This window comes from Panthera pardus, unplaced genomic scaffold (assembly GCF_024362965.1).
Source record: "Panthera pardus isolate Hobbes unplaced genomic scaffold, ASM2436296v1 HiC_scaffold_20, whole genome shotgun sequence".
NCBI lineage: Eukaryota > Metazoa > Chordata > Mammalia > Carnivora > Felidae > Panthera > Panthera pardus.
Window position 1 is genome coordinate 59,608,710 of NW_026526766.1, and position 23,235 is coordinate 59,631,944.

At 44.5% G+C, this 23,235-nt stretch overlaps 1 protein-coding gene across 1 annotated transcript in view; it reads left to right on the forward strand.

The window, feature by feature from the left end:
- Positions 1-10,857, forward strand: part of CCDC180 (coiled-coil domain containing 180) — a 64,101-nt gene extending 53,244 nt beyond the window's left edge. Inside the window, 5 exon segments of the mRNA XM_053908113.1 lie at positions 437-574; positions 1,316-1,427; positions 4,836-4,941; positions 5,718-5,853; positions 7,002-10,857. Of these exon segments, the coding sequence (XP_053764088.1) occupies positions 437-574; positions 1,316-1,427; positions 4,836-4,941; positions 5,718-5,853; positions 7,002-7,133 (624 nt within the window). The 3' untranslated portion in view covers positions 7,134-10,857.
- The last annotated feature ends 12,378 nt before the right edge of the window (positions 10,858-23,235 follow it).

Consider the following 23,235-nt stretch of genomic DNA (forward strand, 5'->3'; position numbering starts at 1 on the left):
TGGGGACTAAGGGACACAGGGCATTGGAGAAATGCCTTCTTCTTCATAGAAGGTGTTCAATAAACTCCTTTTTTGGATTTAATGAGTGGGTCTGCTGATTCTGTGGGAGTGTGGTCATTGACATGAGCAGCAAAGGTCTACCTGGTTCTTGGAACAGAGACATGGATGCCATTGATTTTATTGGACTTAAGGCTCTGGTTATACTGGGGCTGCTGCTCAGCTCTCCCACTCCCCAGCCCTCAGAGTCAGCTCTAGTCATGCCCCCATCTTGCCTTCTCTGCCTTCCTCTGTCCATCCATGGCCTTTCCCACACCCGGGTCAGAGCACATAAGTCTGACTATGGCCATTTAGCAGAGGGCATGGGCCCGTGACATTCTGGCCCTGACCTAGAGACCAGGTCAAAATCCCCACTGATTTCTGGATTGTTTGATTAAAGGATGAAAATGCCCAGAAGCTCCATCAAAATCTCGGACATCCCGCACATATCCAAGAAATGGAGTCTCTGTGTCAAGTGGAAGAGAAAAGGCAGAACGATTTAGACACTGTGATTATGGCAACCAGGGAGAAGCTTGAGGTCAGTGGTGCCATTGGCTGCCAGGCCTGGGTGCTGAGGGCTGTACTGCCCCCAGAGAGTCTCCCCCAAATGACAGTCCAGCAACAGCACTGAGCATGGCCCCTAGATGGTACCCTGGCCAAAGGGGGCATGAAAGCCAGCAGGTTTCATAGAGCTGGCTGGTCATTACTGGCTGGCTTAACTTGCATCTTTTGATTTCTAAATGAATTAATTACAAAATTACTAATGAGAACTTTTTTCAAGACCCACATCTATGTATTTTGTGTTTAGTGAATAACCTCTGGGTGTTCCTTGGCCACCTCTTTTTTTTTAATGTTTATTTATTTTTGAGAGAGAGAGAGAGAGAGAGAGAGAGAGAGAGTAAGCAAGTGGGGGAGGAGCAGAGAAAGAGGGAGACACAGAATCCAAAGCAGGCTCTAGCCTCTGTGCTGTCAGCCCAGAGCCCGATGCGGGGCTTGAACTCACAAACTGTGAGATCATGACCAGAGCCGAAGTCAGACGTTTAACTGACTGAGCCACGCAGGCGCCCAGCTTGACCAGTTCTAAACCATTTCCTATCTTTGAGCCCAGTCAGCTCTTGGGAGAGGCCTCTTGGCTGAGGACCAGATGCCACTTAACTCGGACATAGTTGACTCATGGCTTTGGTCTCGTCTCACCTGCCAGCTTCCCAAGTCCTCCCTCAGCTGGCCTTGGGGGCAGACCCCTCTCCCTGCAGCAGCAGACTCCCCATGTTCCCTGCAGGAATTCACCAGGAAGTACGGCCGGTTTTTCATAGCCAGCCTGGCCACCTTCACCGAGAAGTTCCTGCTGCAGTTGGATGAAGTGGTCACCATCGACGATGTCCGGGTTGCAAGTAAGTGGTGCCGTGGACCTTGTGCCTGAGCCCCAGGGGTGGGGGTGAGGTGGAGGCAGACGGGCCCAGGGCATCTGCTTTTCCCCAGCTCACTGGAATGAAACCAGATTCTCTACCGAGAGGACTGATGGTTTTTGGTTTTCGTTAACAGTAAGGTGTTGTTGTTTTTTTAATTAAAAAAGTAAATCCCAAATGGGTCAAAAATTATATGTAAAAAAATAACCCTAATAGTAAATATTTTCATAATCTTGGAGTAGGGACAGCTTCCCTAAGTAGGAGATGAGAGCCAGAAGCTGTGAAGGCGATGGCTGGCACTCCTCCATGGCCAAAATAAAAACGAAGAAAAATGTCAAAAACTTGAAAGAAAAACCACAACTGGACAAATGTTCCTAACAGGCTATAGGCCAGAAAAAGACGTAACCTCCCCCATGGTAGAGGTTACATTTCTAAAAAGAGGCTAAGGACAAACACATGCAATGCAAAAGAGAAGCAGTTCATATGTCCAGTGAGTGTAAAAGATGTTGACCTCACTGAGGATGAATAATGAGAATGTAAACACTATTAAGGTATCACTTTTCACCAACAGCCTGGCAAGGTTTGCAAATTGAGTGACACCCACCCCTGGTGAGAATGTCAGAAAGCCCAGGTACCACAGAGACCCCTGGAGAGGTGTACATCAATATCCCTGTCTTGGAGAGCCCTCTGTCAGCACCTGTCGAAATTCAGACGGTGTATACCTTTCACCTGGCAGTTCTAACACTAGGAATATATCTGACAGAAATACTTACACAATTTTTCCAAAGATATCTTTCCAAGCATATTCATCACAGCATCATTTGATGTCGCAAAGAACTGGAAACAACACTAACATCCACGTGTAGGTGATTGGATCAGTAAATTATGGTCCCGATGTACATAGTGCATACTGGGCAGCCGTTAAAGGGGGTCAGCGTGTCTACGCGTGCCAGTGTGCAGAGTCAGGAAGGAATACTGTTATGGGAAAAAGCAAGTTCACAATTAGTACTTATCTATGATACCATTTTTTTTAAAAAGTGCATATGTGATATAAACATATATTCACATATATGTATGTGAATCTGTGTGAGGGACAGACACAGAATGAGAAAGACAGAGCCTGAGGGACAGGTCCCACACTGTTGACAATGATCACCTCTGGTGGGTGGAATGGTGACAGACTCCTAAATTTTTTTCTTTTCCCCCGTTAGGTGATGTTTAAACTTTTTCTAACATGTGTTTTGCTTTTATAACTATATAAAGACTAATATTTTTTTATTTTGTTTATTTTTGAAAGAGAAAGAGAGACAGAGACAGAGCATGAGCAGGGGAGGGGTCAGAGAAGGAGAGCGACACAGAATCTGAAGCAGGCTGAGACTCTGAGCTGTCAGCACAGAGCCCGATGCCAGACTCGAACTTTTGGTTTTTGTTTTTTTTTTTTAACGTTTATTTATTTTTTTGAGACAGAGAGAAACAGAGCATGAACAGGGGAGGGTCAGAGAGAGGGAGACACAGAATCTGAAACAGGCTCCAGGCTCTGAGCGGTCAGCACAGAGCCCGACGCGGGGCTTGAACTCATGGACCACGAGATCATGACCTGAGCCGAAGCCGGCCGCTTAACTGACTGAGCAACCCAGGCGCCCCCAGACTCGAACTTTTGAACTGCGAGATCATGACCTGAGCTGAAGTCTGACGCTTAACCAATTGAGCCTTCCAGGCACCCCAAGGTTTAAATCATATAGTAAATGTTATCCATTTACTTACCTACTGAGTAATTAAAATAGATTACTTTTATTTTTAAGAGCTTTTGGGATCCCTGGATGGCTCAGCTGATTGAGTGTCTGACTCTCGATTTTGGCTCAGGTCGTAATCTCATGGTTTGATCAATCAAGTCCCATATCAGGCTCCATTCTGAGCATGGAGCCAGCTTAACTGTCTCTCCCTTTCCCTCTACCCCTCCCCGACTTGCTCACACGTGCACTCTCAAAAGTTTTTATTACAAAGACAATACATTGTTATGGTAAAAATTAAAAACTTAGGGTGCCTAGGTGGCTCAGTTGGTTAAGCGTCTGACTTTGGCTCAAGTCATGGTCTCACAATTCGTGGGTTGAAGCCCTGCATCACTCTCTGTGCTGGCAGCTCTGAGCCTGGAGACTGCTTCAGATTCTGTGTCTCCCTCTCTCTCGGCCCCTCCCTTGCTTGATCACTCTCTCTCTCTCTTAAAATAAATAAAAACATTAAAAAATTATTTTTAATTAAAAACTCAATCTTAATTACAAAGAAAGGGAAGAACACAGTCCTTCTACTCAGAACTAAGTGCCCTTAATGTTTGCTGTCCCATCTTTCCAGTCCTTTCCTTTTGGGCACAGACCTGAGTGTGTGTGTGTGTGTGTGTGTGTGTGTGTGTGTGTGTGTGTGTGTGTTACAGGGTGTGTGCTCTTCCATGACCTAATTCGCCCTCGGGTGGACATTGGCCAAGCCAGTCAATCATCTTCTTGAGCATTTTACTTGCTGTGCATTGTACTTTATTCATTAGTCCCCTGCTGTTGAACGTGGGGCCATTTCCAATTTTTCACTCCTATAATTGTGCTGAAGGGAACATCTTCATCCTTATATCTCTATTCCAGGGCAATAGGTTCCTGGAAGTGGACTTTTTGGGTCACAATGTATATGCATTTTGAGGTAGTGGTCATTTTCCCATATTGGAAGTCTCTGTGTCCAGTGCAGGCCCTGTTTGGGAAAGCAGGGCCTGCAGAGGCACTAGAGATGAGGCCTGAAGGAGGCTGGGCAGAGCAAGCAGCAGGGAATCCACTCTTGGTAACTTGGAAGGAACCGTAGAGCTGGAAGAGCCCCGTACCAGCCCCAGGGAGGCCTCTCCTGCTGTAACTCCAGCTTCTGGGCCAAGCAGCCTGGCCCTGCCCTCCCTGGCAGATCGGGGCAGCTCCTGCCTGCTGGCTGTCACTCGGCTGCTGCAGCCCCGTCAGGAAGGCACTTGAAAGGACAGGTCAGTGAGCCAGAGGGACAACATTGAATGTGTTTGCCCCAGGGATAGTTCAGAACCCATTTGAGCTGGTATAAGCCAAAGAGGGGTCTATAAAGCTTATTTGGAGGCTTGTGGAAGCTGTGTGAAGGTCAGAGCGTCGGGCTCTGGGCTTTGGAGCTGGGAAGACCGCCTAAATCACACCTCCCATCACCAGCCCCCCCACCCCCACTGGGCCTTCAGATCTGGTGCTTTCAGCTTCTCTGTGGGACTGGGCTCTGCCTCCCACTGGACACTCCAAGTCAGGAGGAAGGGAGCAAGCCCTCATCCCTCTAAACGTAGGGTCAGGGGAAATCCCCTTGATCTCAGCCCGTGTGTGAAGCTATGGTCATAACCTGTCTTTTGCCTGCCAGGGATGGAGCCTACCAAACAGAAAACATCAATCCTCATACGGAGGAAACTCGCTAGGCTTTCCCTGAAGGAAGAAAGTGAGAAGCCCCTGATTGAGCGGGGGAGCAGGTAAGAGCCAAGAGCATTGAAGAATACCACCAATGGCTGAGTTTGCTGGAGCACGAGGCAGCGGCATAGTCAGGGGCAACTGGAAGCCTTGGAAAGGCATTATGTTCTAAGCCTCAGTTTCCTTGCCTGTGAAATGGGCATGGAAGCCCACCTTCTGTGGTATTACAAAGAGAAAGTTTCATGAGATTGTACTTAGAGTGCCCCTGGCACACAGTTAAGAGCTCAGCAGCTATTAGTTCCTTTGATAAGGACCCACAAAGGGGCCCCCAAAGAAAGGGAGGCCCATCCCAGTATGGGGCACATTCTTGAGTCACTGGTCGCACTGTGGAGCGCTGAATGTGTGATAAGAGCTGTCAAAGTCCTTGTTCTCTGTGCCCCAAGAATGTGACTCTGGAAGAGGAAGTAAGGCGGGGATTTGCCCAACACAGTGGGAAAAATGGGCCAGGAATCGGTGACTGCCACCTGGCTGGCCCACTGCTGAGGAAACTGAGGCCTGCAAAAGGGAGACAACTAGAAGTGCAGCATTCCTCTCTCCTGTGCAGAAGCCAAGACCGGCTACACACACGGATTCAGTGTGAAAGTAGGAAAAAGAACTTGAAGAAACTTAATGTTAAATGCTCAGTGAGGTTTTTCTTTTAAGGAAGACATTCACAACATGATCTTTTAAAAAATAAAAAAAGGCAAAGATATGCCAAACGTTTCCACCGGGATTGGAGGGTGCGCTATGAAGGACGATGACAAGCATGTCAGACTTTTACATGCATGTTTATTTGTAGGAAGTGGCCAGGAATCAAACCCACTGACGTCACCATCCAAAACAAGATTCTCCTCCGGAAAACATCATCCATCATCACCACCAAAACGACCCTGGGCCACCTGGCGGCCGTGGAAGCCCGAGATGCCGTCTACCTGGTGAGTCGAGAGACAGGGTGCAGATGGGCATGTCCTAGGGAGCACAGGGCAGCTCAGTTTGGCTGCCTTGGGAAGAAGGGAGCTTCCCATCCCAAGGTGCCCTCATGTTTGGCCCATGGGGAAGGTGACCCATGCCAGGGGGCCCCAGAGCACAGTGTCAACACTCAAGACAGTTAATGTTCGCAGACCCATGTTCGTGGGTCATGTCCAATCCCAGTGATAGTGTGGGTCTGATGGCATGAGCCCCAGTGCCAGGGGGAGCCCAGCTGAGGGACACCACCCAGACTGAGGGGTGAAGGAAGACCTCTGGAAGAACAGTTGAGTCAGAGTGAGGGGACAGAGTAGTAAGAGGCACAGAGGCCATGGGAGCAGTGGGAGGCAGTGGGTAGAGCAGCTGGCAGTTACTGAGCACCTGCCACGCTTCTCTCAACATGAGGCATCTCACTGACTCCTCATAATGGCCCCATGAGGAAAAGAATTGTCCACCTAGTACTGATGAGGACATTGAAGCTTAAAGAAATGTGTCCCCCTCGTGCTGCTATGAAGTAACAAAGGCAGGATTTGAGCCCAGTGCCTATTAGTCACCCCTGGGGCCTGTCTAAAGAGGAGGCTGCACCCAGATGCTGCCTGTGGCAGTGTTGGTCCTGGTGCCGAGAGAGAAATCTTGTCCTGCCCAGGGTACAAGATAGGCTGACCCCACTGGGGGAGAGCCCACACCCTTCCCTGGCCACTATGCCAAGCTTGGGCAGAGGGGACACCTCTGTCGAGTTCAGTAAGGGTTCAAGGTGTGGAGGGATCAGCCTTACATGGAAACCAAGTCCCCTGAGCTCCAAGGAAGCCACAGTGCGGGATGGCAGTTAGGAATGGTGCAGAGTCCAGAGTCAGGGGGATGGGTCCTTGTCCCTGCTCAGCCTCTTTCTAGTTGGGTGACCCCAGGCAAGATTCTGAGCCTCAGTTTCCCCATCTATAAAACGACTGGACCTGCCGAGTGGGTTGCTGGACAGATTACATGAGAAGTGATCTGTGGAACCCTTGTCAGTGTCTGGAGTAGGTTAAAAACCACCCGCCAGTGGGGTATTGCATTCCTGTAGGTCCCAGAATCCAAAAGTCCCTCCTCATCTGGCCTCCTCCTGCTGGTTTGCTCCCAGAAATATTTAGCATTATTTGAAGAGGAGTTGAAGAAGATCCAGGACGACAACACATTGCAGGTGAAGGAGGCTCAGCGCTGGAAGGACAGCTGGAAGCGCTCCGTGGATACCATCCAGGGCCTATACTTGTGACACCCTCAACCCACCCCACATAAAGGTTCATTTTTTATGGACTCCTTCTCTATCCATCTGTCCGTCCATCCATCCATCCATCCATCCATCCATCCATCCATCCGTTCATCCATCCCTGCTCTATACGCAGCACTGTAGCTTCATCAGTGACCAGGACATGGTGTGGTCCCTGCCCACGTGGATGGGTAAGGAGGACAGAGGTGAAAGGGGTTCCATGTGGTTATCAGGGTTGGTGGGTCACAGGAGTGGGCCACTTAAAATAGAGACCAGTAATTCAGAGGACATAATTCCAATAGGCATGCTTGGCACTTCATCTTGGAAAAGAAAATAATAAAACTATCTGGGCATGGGTATATTTACATTTAACAAAGTGTAAGATAATTGCAACCATGCAACCCACAAAGAATTCATCCAGTCTTGATTGGGTATCTGCCTGGCAACTTGCCTGACCAAATTATAGTATTTTGAGGAAAATCTTCCAGGACTCCTTAATTTTCCTAGGGGCCCCTTAAATCTTGTGAGACTCAGATCCTTCCCTCTGGAAGCCTCCATCTTGCATCTTCCTTGTTGATTTTCTCTTCCTTGATTAAATGGCCTAACCATGCCACATCTCATTTGTTAATACTTTTCGTGGCACTTCGATGGACTGCTTATATTCCTTCCTTGATTTCATCAACTCCTGTTCCTTTTACCTGGTTTGCATTTTGACTTTGCATCAGTTTGGATTTTCCTATGCTTTACCTGTTTTAATGACTTGATGAGGTAGGCTTTTGCTCCCATTTACAGATGTGGAAACCCAAGTTCAGAAGGTCAAGACAACCTCCTCAAAGGTATACAGCCAGTATAGCGCCTCAGCGTACTTTTTGGTTCCCCAAAAGTGGACAAAGACTTGGGGGCAAGCCATTGTTTTGGAGATGATCCCAAGAAGCATGAATGAGGTCATGGGGAAGGGGAGCCTGGAAGAAGCCTTGGCCTTGCTCCAGACCCCTTCTAACCCTCCTCCACACACACCAGACACATCTGTCCTCCTCACCTGTCCCCCACCCTGCATTGCCTGTCCCCTGGCCTGTCACTGACCTACCTCCTGACCTGTTTTCCTGTAGCCACTGTCCACACTAGGGACTGTGGGCTCATTGTAGTTCCAGGTGCTCACAGAGGTGGACTGCAAGACCCCAGTCCTTCTCTCAAAGCTACCCTTGGAACCTTAGGGACTTCCCTATCGAGCAGGTAGTTAGGGAAATGGATGCCACTGCCCCATGATAGAGCTGCCTCCAACCTCTTTCCATTCTCCCTCTTGTAAGTTCTCCCATGTCTGCTCTTTCTTGACCATGCCTCCATGTTCCCCACCCAAGAAGTCAGTGTGAGTGAATGTGCCTGAGCACACGTGAGGATGTGGAGAGGAAAATGACCTCTACAATGGAGAGGAGGTGGGCAGGGGCCCCCTGGGATCCTAGAGTTTCTCATCACCAAGTAAACTCTTTCAGGATGTGTTGAGCCCTGGCCTACAAGGCCAAAGCCCTTCCTTATCCTCCGGACTCTGCCCACCTCCTGGGCCCCAGACTGGTCCTTGACTCACTCTTGGCCTCAGTTTCCCAATTGTGCAACAAAAGCCTGATACAGAACCACATAAGTGGATGCTCAGTGAGGTCCAGCTCCATCGAAACAGGTTGGGGTGTTGAGATGGAGTGATATGGGTACAGAAAGGAACACAGTGTATGGTAGCCAGGCTTTGTGTCCATGGCCAGGCACACACAAGGGGTCCTGGGGAAGACCCAAGAAGAGTGCATACACGAGCCCGCAAGTTGACGTGTACGCGTGCACATTGTACTAGTAGCTCCACACATGAGGTGGGTCTCCTTCAGCCAGCTCTGTGCACCCCACAGCTGCCGAGGCCTGGGTCATATGTTCACCACTGGACCCAGCAAGGGCTGTCAGTCTCACTTAGCCACTAGGATGAAGGGTGGGGAAGGGGCAGTTCCCTAAAGAAACACTAATGTCCTGTTCCCAACAGAAGAGGGCATGAATGTCAGCCAGGCAGAAACACCAAGTCTCAGAATCATGCAAGCTGCCTGCATACCTGTCTCTGCCACTATGCACAAAGGGCTGTGTCCCAGAGAAAGGGCCTATCTTGTACAAGGTCACATAGTGATTCAATGGCAAAGCTCCTACATTTGCCTATGTATAGTAGAAAATCCAGTAGAAAAATAATGTGGCACAAACAAAGAGATTTCTATCTCTTTCACATAAAAGAGCTCTTTTTTCTGTTGTGGGACAACTCCAGTGACCCCCACCCCAGGCAACTGGACGATAGCACTGACTTATTTGTGACTTACTGACAATAACCAGAGAAAATCACTTATGTTCCAGGAGAGGGGCCGTCCTCTTAACCTGCCCTTTTCTGTATTCACAAAACTTTCCTACAACCCCTATGGGGGAGGACATTTGCTAATAAAACAAACCAAAGACAAAAGCAAATCCCCCAAACCCAAAAAAACTCTAGAGGCAGGCCGTCCTTATTGACTGCTCATCATGGAAGACCACGGGTCATCTGTCCTTCCCCAGCATCTTAGCATGTGGTTTCTATCATCAAGGCTGCCCATGGTCCAGGTCTACACTTGAGACTGCAGGAAGGAGAAAAGAAGGAGGGAAAAGAGGCCCTCCCAGCTGTATCTGTCCCATCTGACCAGCCTCCCCAAAGTCCCCCATCATACTCTGTTCACATGTCATTGACCTAAACTTCGGTCACTCTTAGCTGTCAGAGAGGTTAAGAACTTTAGTCTTTTCATTTGTTGAATTGCTTCCCAAATCAAAACTGGTTTTTAAGCAAAGTGGGAATGAAAATGTGGAAACTACCAGTGCTCTTTCCTGCACAGAACTTCAAGATGAAGAGGAGAGGGGGTTATTTTCAGGTGCGTGGGGCATCCACAGCCTCTCTTTCCTTGGTGTTCACTCATTCACAGAGAGAACAAAAAGTCTGTTCTAAACCAGTGTGTGAGTGGGATTGTGTTGATTTTTATCTGCTTGTCCCTTATAAGAAGACCTCAGAAAACCCTCTTCTATTTCATAAATGGGGTGGAGAGAGGTGGGGTTGTGAAGTCTTGTAGGCAAGCAACATGTTCCTAAAAAGCTGAGTCAAAATCATATGTCTGTAAATCAAAGAATAGAATCTGTTGACCCCACCATGTTTGACCCTCGTGGTGAATACTAGGAAAAATAATACACACAAAATAAAACTAATAGTAGTTAAAACTTCTCGTGGCAAAGTTTATCATGGACTAAAGATTAATGGAAGAAAAAATACATTTGGAAAACATTTTGATATGCATAATTTTAATTATTATTAAAAATAATAATTCCTAGAGATGACTGGGTGGCTCAGTCAGTTAAGCGTCTGACTTTGGCTCAGGTCATGATCTCAAGGTTCCTGTGTTTGAGCCCCATGTAGAGCTCTGTGCTGACAGTGTGGAACCTGGAGCCTGCTTTGGATTTGGTGTTTTCCTCTTTCTCTGCCCCTCCCCTGCTCACACTCTGTCTCTCTGTCTCTCTCTCTCAAAAATAAATAAACATTAAAAATTTTTTTAAAAATAATAATCCCTAAAATTTACAATAGCAGAATCTATAATCAGTAAATTATGATATGAACCCCAAATCAACTTACATAAAAAGTAATTGATCCTGACATAAATAATTGCAATGAATTAATAATAAAAGTAGATAAACTACAGTTGACTTTCTGTGCTATGTATATTTCTCAAATATTATCTCATTTAAACTTTTTAATACTTAGCAGCCTTCATATTTTAGAGCAGTTTTAGGTTTATAGAAAAGCTGAGCAAGGAACACCAATTTCCCATATATCCCATCCCCTGCCCCCACAGTTTACTCTATTTGTAACATCCTATAATAGTGTGATTCATTTGTTAAAATTTACGGACCAACTAAAGTCCATAGTTTACATTAGGTTTCAGTCTTTGTGTTACATGGTTTATGAATTTTGACAGATGCTTTAGTGCCATGTATCCACCATTATAGTATCATGCAGAACAGTTGTACAACCAACCCTCAGGCCCCATGTTCCACCCATTCTTTCCTCTCTTCCTCTCCCAATCACTGACAACTATTGATCTTTTTACCCTGTCTATAGTTTTGCCCTTTCCAGAATGTCAAATGGTTGGAATCATACAGTATGTAGCCTTTCAGACTGGCTTCTTTCATTTAGCAATATGTATTTAAAGTTCCTCCATGTACCCTATGACCCAGCAATAGCACTGCTAGGAATTTACCCAAGGGATACAGGAGTACTGATGCATAGGGGCACTTGTACCCCAATGTTTATAGCAGCACTCTCAACAATAACCAAATTATGGAAAGAACCTAAATGGCCATCAACTGATGAATGGATAAAGAAATTGTGGTTTATATACACAATGGAGTACTACAGGGCAATGAGAAAGAATGAAATATGGCCCTTTGTAGCAACGTGGATGGAACTGGAGAGTGTCATGCTAAGTGAAATAAGGCATACAGAGAAAGAGAGATGCCATATGTTTTCACTCTTATGTGGATCCTGAGAAACTTAACAGAAACTCATGGGGGAGGGGAAGGAAAAAAAAAAGAGGTTAGAGTGGGAGAGAGCCAAAGCATAAGAGACTCTTAAAAACTGAGAACAAACTGAGGGTTGATGGGGGGTGGGAGGAAGGGGAGGGTGGGTGATGGGTATTGAGGAGGGCACCTTTTGGGATGAGCACTGGGTGTTGTATGGAAACCAATTTGACAATAAATTTCATATACTGAAAAAAAAATAAAAAAATAATAAAGTTCCTCCATGTCTTTTTGTGGCTGGATAGCTCATTTCTTTATATTGATGAATCATACCCATCATCTGGATGTACCATAGCTTGTTTATCCATTCACCTATTAAAGAACCTCTTGGTTGCTTCCAGTTTGGGGTTATTATTCACAATTGCTGTTAAATATTTGTGTGCCGGTTTTTGTGTAGACATGTTTCCAACACTTGTTCGGTAAATACCTAGGAGCACGATTGCTGGATCATATGGTAGGACTATGTTTAGCTTTTTAAGAAACTGACAAATTGTCTTCCAAAGTGGTTGTACTATTTTGCATTCCAACCAGGAATGTTGTTCAACACTATTGTCAGCATTTGACATGATCAGGACTTTTTTTTTTTTTTTTAATTTTCTTTTTTTTTTTTTTAATGTTTATTTTTTGAGAGAAAGAGAGGAAGCAGGAGCGGGGGTGGGGCAGAGAGAGACACACAGAATTGGAAGCAGGCTCCAGACTGAGCTGTCAGCACAGAGCCTGATGTGGGGCTCATGCCCACTAACCATGAGATCATGACCTGAGCCAACGTCAGACACTTAACCAACTGAGCCACCCAGGTGCCCCCAGGGATTTTTTGCATTCAGCCTTTCTAATAGGTGTTTGGTGGTATCTCATTGTGGCTTTAATTTACAGTTTCCTAATGACATATGATATTGAACATCTTCTCATATGTTTATTACCATCTTCTTGTCTTCTTTGATGACATATTTGTTCAGATCTGTTGCCCCTTTTTTTTATTGCCCATTTTTAAAATGGTTTGTTTGAGATACTTTTTCTGGAGGTAGTGAGTTTATTTTGTTTTTGAAATTTTATTTGTTGAGATATTGTTGAGTGTTAGGATTCTTTGTGTATTTTGGGCATGCTTATTTGCCATCTTCATATTTTCTTTGCTGAGGTGTCTGTTCAGATCTTTTGTCCATTTTTAAATTCAGTAATTAATTTTTAAGTTTATTTATTTATTTTTGAGAGAGAGAGCACAAACAGAGAAGGGGCAGACAGAGAGGGAGACACAGAATCAGAAGCAGGCTCCAGGCTTCAAGCTGTCAGCACAGAGCCCAACATAGGGCTCGAATTCACAAAGTATGAGATTGTGACCTGAGCTGAAGTTGGATGCTTAACTGACAGAGCCACCCAGGCATCCCTCAATAATTAATTTTTGTTTTCTTCCTGTTGAGTTTGAAAAGTTCTTTGTGTATTTCTGGTATTAGTCCTTTATCATATAATATGTTTTACAAATACTTTCTCCCAGTCTGTGGCTTATCTTCTCATTCTCTCAACAATGTCTTTTGCAGAGTAGAAGCTTTTAATTTCAATGTTCAGCTTATCAATTTTTTCTTTCATGGATCAATCCTTTGGTGTTTTATCTAAAAAGTTACTGACAGGGGTACCTGGATGGCTCAGTCAGTTAAGCATCTGACTCTTGATTTCAGCTCAGGTCATGATCTCATGGTTTGTGGGATTGCGCCCCACATTGAGCTCCACACTGAGCATGGAGTCTGCTTAAGATTCTCTACCCCCCTCTCTCTGTCCCTCCCCCACTTATGTGCATGTGTGTAAATGTGCTTTCTCTCTCTGTGTGCGTGTCTCTCTCTCAAAAATAAGTAAAAGCTTAAAAAAAATAAAATAAAGTTACTGATAAACTCAAGTTCACCTAGATTTTCTCCTGTGTTATCTTCTAGGAGTTTTATAGTTTTACATTCTACATCACAACATTTTTGGTTAATTTTTGTGAAAGTTCTGTATCAAGGTTAATTTTTTTTATTTTTTTTTGCATGTGGATGTCCAGTTGTTTCAAAACCATTGGTTGAAAAGTCTATTGTTTCTCCATTGAATTACCTTTGATCCTTTGTTAAAGACCAGTTGACTATATTTTTGTGGGTATATTTCTGGGTTCTTTATTCTGTTCCATTGATCCATTTTCATCCATAACACACTATATCAATTACTGTAGCTTTATTTATAAAAAGTCTTGAAGTCTGATAATGCCAGTCCTCCAATTTTTTCTTCTCTTTCAATACTGTGTTAGTTATTCTGTTGTTGTTTTTTTTTTTAACTTTTCCATATAAACTGTAGAATCAGTTTGCCAATGTCCATAAAATGACATGCTGGGATTTGGATTGGGATCACACTGTATCTATAGATCAAGTTGGGAAGAACTGACATCTTGACAATATTGGGTCTTCCTATCCATGAACATAGAATATCTCTCCACTTAATGGTTTTTTGGTTCCTTTTGCAAGAGTTGTAGTTTTCCTCATAAAGATCTTATATATAACTGTTAGCATGGCACTGCTTTGTTATAAAGTAGTCATCAGAAGATGCAAAATGTGGCTGTATTTATTTAAATAATCATCTAAATGAAAATGTAAATATTTTACATTCTTATTGAGAACCTCAGACCTTTAAGAATAAGTCCAAGAACACCGGTTTACACAACATTGACCTAGATTTCCATTTCACTTCTATCTTGTTAGCACCACAGCCCTAAACAGGTTGCTGGTGATGTTGTAAACATTGCACACAAGTTATAAAATCAGCTTTCCAGCAATGGGGTTTATGCAACATGTCATAACACCCACCCACAAATCTTGTAGTTTCAAATAGAGGCCACTTGATCTTCCCAGACACATTACAAGATCAGGATTGAGACTTGGAATCACCCAGAGCAATGCTTTTTTCAACTTTAGCAGTATAGGCTCCAAAACACCCAAGGAAAGATTCTGACAAGTTACCAATTCTGCTATTTAGAACAACTGGCCATTATCTGAGTTACAAATACCTTCTAAATGGGTCTTGTTTATTTGCAAAGAAATAGCCAGCTGGAAATTAGAACTTTTTTCTGAGTGCCACTTTCAAGAAATTCAATTAATTAAAGCTTGCTTAGAGGAGGTAAGTGTGGCAATTGACCAAGAGAAGATTTTAAGAAGGTTGTGACAGCATTCTCCAAATATCAAACAACCCCCGCTTTAGGGAAGTTTCCATTCTTTCTCTTTAGCCAACAGGTAACACTAAAGTTCACAGGTAGACATTCTAGAGAGTTTTTAGATCAAAATGGCATTTGGACATTCATAGCTGCCTTCCCAATAAGGGCAGGGCTCATACACAAGGGGGAGTTCCCCACTGATACAGAGGTGGTCCGTGCAGAGGAACAATATTTTGCAAATAGTCTGTAAGGGCTGTCTGTCTAATTGTCTGGCCTGTTGTCAGCAAGCATCTGGAGAAGTATCAGGTCACACTCCTCCAGCCTGTTCTCCACCTTACCACACCAGGCTTGGAGGTGAACACAGTGCCTTCCCAGGATGGAAAGGGTGTAGAGAAGAAAATTGGAAGAATTGACTGGAAACATTTGGAGACATGAAAAGAAAAATTCCATGGATATAGAATGGCAAAGTAAAGATCAAGTCTCTTTCTGAACAATTGTCAGCCAGTAAATTGGTACCTGGATTTGGTGCAAGCCATTTGTTAACCTCTATTATGCAGGTCTATGGCTTGCCTTAGAGATTTTCATGGGGGGGGGGGGATGTTTACTTTGTCTTTATACTTTTTATGCATTTCCCAGTGCTAGAACACTGCAGTCGTTCTGATTAGGGACCACATATATATATCATATATATATTCATATATGATATATACACAACCACATATATATCATATATATATTCATATATGATATATATACATATCAACCTTCTAATCCATTTTTTTGGAATATGTACTGCACGAAGAGAGGGAAATGCTGTGTTAGTGCTTGCAGACTGTGTTACTTTCATATTAAGAACCACTTATCTGGAGGAAATCTCCTCTGGTGGCTTGCTCTGGCCAATACCTTGTTAGCTCCTTTCTTAGGCAACAGCTAGCCTCCAGGTACTATAATTTTTTTTCTTTTTTTTTAATGTTTATTTATTTTTGAGAGAGAGAGTGTGTGAGCAGGGGAGGGGCAGAGAGAGAGGGAGACACAGAATCGGAAGCAGGATCCAGGCTCTGAGTTGTCAACACAGAGCCCAACGCAGGACTCGAACTCATGAACCGCGAGATCATGACCTGAGCTGAAGTCGGACACCCAACAGACTGAACCACCCAGGTGCCCCAAGGTGCTATAATTTTCTAATTGCAAATATAAAACACCCTGTTTGAAGGAAGTTGCTACTGAGAGCAGGGGCTCCAGTTTTAAATGGAAAAGGCTAAGTGCAAGAGGATGAAGAGAGAATTGGAAAGAAGACCATCTCTTCTACTTATGGGCTAAGTGAACTCCAGGAAGAACTCTCAAAACAGTGTTTAATCTCCTCAGCATGTTGTAAGTGCTAGGGAAAATCAGGTAATTTGGGAGTGGGGTGATGCAGAATTCTAATAAAGACATGCATTCATCCCTGTCTGTTGGAGTAAACAAGAATGTCTTGTTCAGCTTCTCTTTGGGTAAGAATGGCTGTTGGGGGATTTCTAGAAGCAGCACTCAACCCCTATCTGACCTAGCACCCTCTTTTTTCTTTTAGGTTTATTTATTTGTTTTGAGAGAGACAGAGAGAGCACAAGCGGGGCAGGGGCAGAGAGAGAGGGAGAGAGGGAGACTCCCAAGCAGGCTCCATGCTTTCAGCACAGAGCCCAATGTGGGGCTCAAACTCATGAAACCATGAGATCATGACCTGAGCCAAAATCAAGAGTTTGATGCTTAACTGACTGAGCCACCCAGGTGCCCCCAGCACCCTCTTTTATAATGAATATTTTATAGCCCCTCCCTTTACTTTCCTGAACTGAAATTCACAGATCAAATAACTTGGAAAACGTGTTATATATAAAACTACAAAAAAGTTATTTGTGTTTATACATCAGAGGCTTTTCAGCTACATGAATGACTGGCAAGACAGTCACATATTGGTTGGGACAAAGGGAACTCCTTGGATATCGGGGAGCTGTTCTGCTGGCAGCAGGACAAAAAGCAACCAGCCAAGCCCACTAAATCTGAGGAGGTGCCCCCCATCACTGTGAAAACCTAAATTAACCTCACAAATGTCCAACGTGCCCTGGGGGGGGGGGGATGATGTTGCTCTCATGGAGACCCACTAAAGAATGGAAATTGTCCAAAAAGCCTCTAGTGAAGTCTCTTTTGCTACTTACTGGGTTAATTTTGCCACTTAAAGGGAATCTAACAAAAGATTTTGGTTTATTCAAGGTCAAACAACTAAGTGGCAATGATCCTCCCAGAGTATTACACTTTGAATCTGAACACACATTTTTAAAAAAGATATTATTTTTCTATGTAATCTCTACCCCCAATATGGGGCTCAAACTCATGACACTAAGATCAAGAGTCACATGCTCTAACAACTATACCAGTCAGGGGGCTCTGAAACCACATTTTCTTGAATACTGTCTGCATTTTTGATTTCAGGATCAGCTAAGCTATATTAAGCCGTAGACTTACGTGGTTCCTTCTCTTTGCCTCCTTCCTTCCTCACCCCTAGCATCTACTGCAGTATAATTTTTGTACCAGTCTGTTTATTGATTGTTACAGAATCAGTAATGCTATAGTTGCTTGCCTTGCTTAAAGTATTAGTTACCCACCTCCATGCCCTACCCCACATCTGGGTCCTTAACCTGCTGCCAACTTAATATCTGCATCCTGGGAGTTGTCCTTCTCTCTGGGCCTTGCCCAGGGCTGGGCTGTGCAAATGAGCCACAGCTCTAGAGGGGCAGAGGCCATCTCTTAGAGAGCCAAGACCCTCCCCCGTTGGTCCTATGACCTTGCTCTACACAATGTGGCTTTAAGCTTTCATTATCCCCTGTTTTCCAGTGTTCAGTGGCTGGGTGGCCTCTACAGCTTTAGGGATCAGTCCCTTCTGGGGATTAACCCCTTTCAGCTGACTCACCTTGGAGGCCTTTGTGGGCAGATTAGGGAGTTTTGCTTGATCAGCATATCCTCAGCTTTACCAGGGCCTGGATTTCAGCAGCGCCCCAGCAATCTCTCCCTTCAGTGTTTTGTTTTGTTTTGTTTTGTTTCTCCTTACTCAGTTAAAACAAACGCAATTGTCTAGAAATTCCTCTGCATTTGTTGGTGAGGCAATAGCTGACAGGAGAGGGTGTGATCATGATGTTAATGATTAAAAGTAGATCTGTCCAAATATTCCATTTGTTATGCATCTATTTTTCCTGGCCTTATGTAAGCAAAAAGGTGAGGTGAAGCTGGACTTAGTCCACGTATGTAACTTTGAACGTGTTGTTCAGCTTTAAGAAGGACTTAGAATTATCATTGCTAAAATTGTTTGCAATTAAATAACTCAGAGGAAAAAAGATGAATACAATATAAGTCTTTTCAAGTTGTTCACAAGGAAGATGAGACCTGGGACCATCTCCTACATCCTCCCCTACTGTAAACATTTTTGAGGGACAGACAAGGTGCTACAGGAGCTCCACTAAGGGAGCAGGTCACTTTTGGGTGGGGCTTCAAGGAAGATTTCCCAGGAGAGGAATTAATGAAGACCCCAAATAATGCCACAGCCAAGTCCCTGCAGCTCATCTGGTGGTAGGCAAAGAGATAGAAATGAGAGTTTGGGATTGGGTTTCCTCATAGGAGACAATCTAGAGAAGAGGCAGATGAGGTCAGATGGGAAGTGAAATGGGGACAACTGGGGTGTCTAAAATTGCCACTCCAAAGTTTGAAGAGTGGAAGAACTGCCCACCACAGCAGAAATGTCAGAGAGACCCTGTGAGGGAGGGTTGGGAGTATCTCTTTCTTAGACCGCATTGCAAATGCCAGAAACCCCATCAGGTGAGATAAAAACAAAATGAGCTACGGGCGTGCTCTTGGAATGTGGTTGCTGTCTCCCCTTCTTCCTAAGTGGTGCTTGCTGGACTGAGAAAAGGGAAGGAGGGAAAGACAGAGATGCACCTCAACCAGTGGCTTTGGTCTTGTCTGCCTTGTACGGGTGTTTTGGTGTTTGTGTCCAGTGTGGCTCTCTCCAAACAGGCTCCCCAGGTGTAGACAAAAATGCATGAAGGGCTTTAGGTGGACATTTCGCACTGGACATATTCCCACCTTTCTCAGCCCAGGATAAGGTGGCAATAAAGCCATCTTCCTTTCTTATGCCTGGGCCTTGATTAGTACTCCTTTCCCATGACAACCTCTCGGAAGTATTTGGATGGGCACAGATTACTTGCCAGGCTGTTGCCCACTGGCCAGCTGGTCTTGGTCCCCCTACTATCTGTCTTGCCTACACTCAAAAGCCATCCGAGCAGATCACAACCTCTCAACAGCCCTTGAGGATGGGAAGTGTTCCTGCCTCTCCTGAAAGAGAGACACAGATGCTCCTGGCCCTGACTCCAGTCATCCAAAGATGAGCTTGGGCTTTTGCTGAGAGAGAATACCTTCCACCTCAGTCTTGTTCATTCTGAAAACTCCGTTCTTTGGCCTCAGGATATATGCCCTCATCTAAGGCAGTTTTTAAACGTTTATTTATTTTTGAGACAGAGAGAGACAGAGCATGAACGGGGGAGGGTCAGAGAGAGAGGGAGACACAGAATCTGAAACAGGCTCCAGGCTCTGAGCAGTCAGCCCAGAGCCTGACGCGGGGCTCGAACTCACATACCGTGAGATCGTGACCTGAGCCGAAGTCGGACGCTTAACCGACTGAGCCACCCAGGCGCCCCTAAGGCAGTTTTTAATACAGGTTCCTAGTGGGACTTAAGGTGCCCCCAAAATCTTCTCTGACATCATATGCCAAATTTCGTATCCATGTGTTACTCTCCCATATTCTGACCTCCTATCCCACAAGAGGCAAGAGCCATTGTGTCAGAAGAATAACCAGTTTTTGTCATCCTTTGATATCATCTCCGATTTCCCTGAAATGCAATTATATATCCAGGGCATGGGAGTTAATTCTTGAATTCCCTGGGTTTGGGGCCATTTCCAAAGAAAGTTAACAAACTTCCTAACCTGTCCTTGCTATGTCAGCTTTCCATGGACTTCTGAGAACCTCCTGGTATGTCTTAGCCAAAAATCTACCTGCAGAATGGACACTTTACCCAAGAACATATATGAAGGGCCAGTGAACACATGAAAATATGCTCAATATCATTAGTCATGGGGAAATGCAAATTAAAAAACCTCAATGTGATATCTGTATACATCTGCTAAAATGACTAAACTTAAAATGACTGACAATTGCAAGGACTGGAGAAGATTTAGAGCAACTGGACCTGTCATACACTGCTGGCAGGTGGGAGGAGGGAAAACAAAATGATGCAGCCATTTTAGAAAACAATTTGATAGTGTCTTATAGTTAGTCATACACATATTCTGCAACCAACAACTCTACTCCTAAGTCTTTATGCAAGACAACTATATGACCACACAAAGACCTGTATGTGATTGTTTACAGCTGTTTTATTCACAATAGCCCCAAACTGGAAATAACACAAACATGTATCAAATGTGAATAAACAAATTGTGACATATCCATACCGGTGATGGTATCTACTCTGCAATAAAAGGAAACAGACTACTGATAGATGTGGCAACGTGGGTGACTCTCAAAAGCATTCTGCTAAGTGAAGGAAGGCAGTCACAAAGACTCCATACTGTATGATTCCATTTATATGACATTCTAGAGAAGGCAAAGCTCTAGTAACAGAAAATAGATCAATGCCTGCCAAGGGCTGGTGGTAGGGGGAAGAAATTAACTCTAAAGAGGCACAGGGGAAATTTCTGAAATGATGAATTAGTTCTAGATCTTGATTGTGGTGGTGGACACACGATTGAATACATTTGTCAAAATTTACCAAACCATACATTTAAAATATGTATTATTATTATATGTAAACTATTCATCAAAAATCTGATTTAAAATTTTTTTTTAATGTTTATTTTTTAGACAGAGAAAGAGAGAGACAGAGACAGAGCATGAATGGGGGAAGGGCAGAGAGAGAGGGAGACACAGAATCTGAAACAGGCTCCAGGCTCTGAGCAGTCAGCACAGAGCCCGACGCGGGGCTCGAACTCACGGAGTGCGAGATCGTGACCTGAGCTGAAGTCGGATGCTTAACCAACTGAGCCACCCAGGTGCCCCCCAAAATCAGTTTTTTAAAAAACTAGCTGCAGAACGTCATTTGTCTTTCTATACAGTACAGTCCATAGAATCCCTTTGAAAGGATGAAGAATCTCAGACTTGAGGTCAACATACATTGCTTTTATGATTTACTTTGCATGTTGGACTCTGGAGTTTTTCCTAATTTTCTTCTCCAGTGGCACTCTTTCCACTGGGAGCTGCTTTTTACATCTTTCCTATCATAAATGTGGAGTCAGAAGATGTCATGAGCACTGCAGAGTCCAAACTGGGTCTGGCTATATTTTAGGTCTATTAAACCCACTGCAGTGTTTGGAGCAGATTGCAAGGGAGAGAGATCCTAAATAGACTGAAATACAGTAGCAGGGATGAAGAGAAGTGCCGGGGAGAGACATTTGGGCAGATTTAGTTAGGGACTAGATGTGGGAGTATAAAAGAGAACAGCATTCAAAGGAGATTTTGAACAGTTCCCCATTGCCTTTGGGGAAAAGCCCAAACTTCTGTGCATGGGCAATAGGGCCTTCTGTGATCTACTTTCAGCCAACCTTTTCATTGCTTGCTATCTCTTTTCACTGAATCAAAAGACCCTCAAGGGTGCTTGCCTGGCTGGTTCAGTTGGTAGAGCACGTGACTCTTGATCTCAGGGTCGTAAGTTTGAGCTCCATGTTGGATGTGCAGTTTATTAAATAAGTAAGAAAATAAATAAATAAGAAATAATTTTTAAAATGCTCCTCAAGCATAGGCTTGTGCCTTAGCAGAGTAGGCATTCCATGAAAGTTTGTTATGTAACAGCAGGTGTTCAATATGTACTAATTGATTGTCCATTCAACTACCAGTGGGTATTGTTTTTTTTTCTATTTTTGGCTATTGTAAACAAGGCTGCTATGAATATTCTTGTCTAGGTCTTTGTGTAGACATATGCTCTCATTTCTCTTGGGCAAACTTTGGGTAAATGGAATTGCTGGGTCATATGGTAGGTTTAGTACCCCCATACAATGGGATACTACTCAGCAATAAAAAGATACGAACTACTGTTACACAAAACAACATGGATGAATCTCAACGTGTTTACATTGAGTGAAAAAAAATGGACCTTCCTCCTGACCCCTACCAAAAAAGACAGCACATACTGTATGATTCCATTTATATAAAACTCTAGAAAAAGCAAACTAATCCATAGTGACAGAGAGCAGATCAGCAGTTGAAGGGGCAAGGGACAGAGAGGCACAAGAGATGAGGATTATAAAAGTGACCCAGGGAAAACTTTTTGGAGGTGATGGTGTGCTGTTATGTTTATGGCAGTGATGGTTTCACAGCTGTATACATATGTGAAAACATCAAATTGTACATTCTAAATGTGCCGTTTACAGTATGCCTCAATAGAGCTGTAAAAATATATACTCCTCGAAAAAACAGCAGACCTCAGTGAATGCTTATAGAATAAGTGCAGAGAAGTGTTCAATGTTGGTTTAAGGAATACAAACCGACACGCCCAATATATATTGGTAGAATTAATGTGCACAAGAAATAAGTGAATGAATATTAGATGTTCAATAATTTTATAATGAATGAAGGAATGAATTCGACAAATATTTATTTAACCCTTATGTGCCAGGCACAATCCTAGGCTCCAGGAATAGGTTAGGGAGCATGACAAAGATTCCTGTGCTCACAGAGCTTAATTCGAGGACATGATAAGTAAAATACATACAGTGCGCTCAAGAGAGAGAAAGCTGAGAAGTGAGAAACTCCGGGAAGCAGATTGACATTTTTTAAAGTAGCACCTTCTTCGAAAAGGTGACGCTTCGGAAAAACCTAAAGGAAATGAGCGGACCAGGTGGACGTCTGGGAGGGTTAAAAGTAACTGTTCCTGTTAACCAAAAGAATGAGCAAGAGTTGACTGAAACGTCTGACTTGGGCGTGAAGCAAGCATACAAGAGCGTGTTAACTGCTGGTGAGGTCCTGCTGGGTGTGAAGTGCCGGGTCCGGGCCGGGCCAGCCCGCGGGTACTTGCGTTGTCCACGGGGAGGCGCGCCTGAACCCGCCCCGCAGTCGTCTTCCGCCGTCGGCCCGTGCGTGGGCACGCGCAGAAACCGCTAGGCGGCGTCGGTTTCCCTCCCCACGCGCGGACGCCGGCGTGGGCCGACGCGGCCGGAGACCCCGCGCGTGCGCAGAGCCGAGGCCGGGCTGCCTTCGGGGCGGGG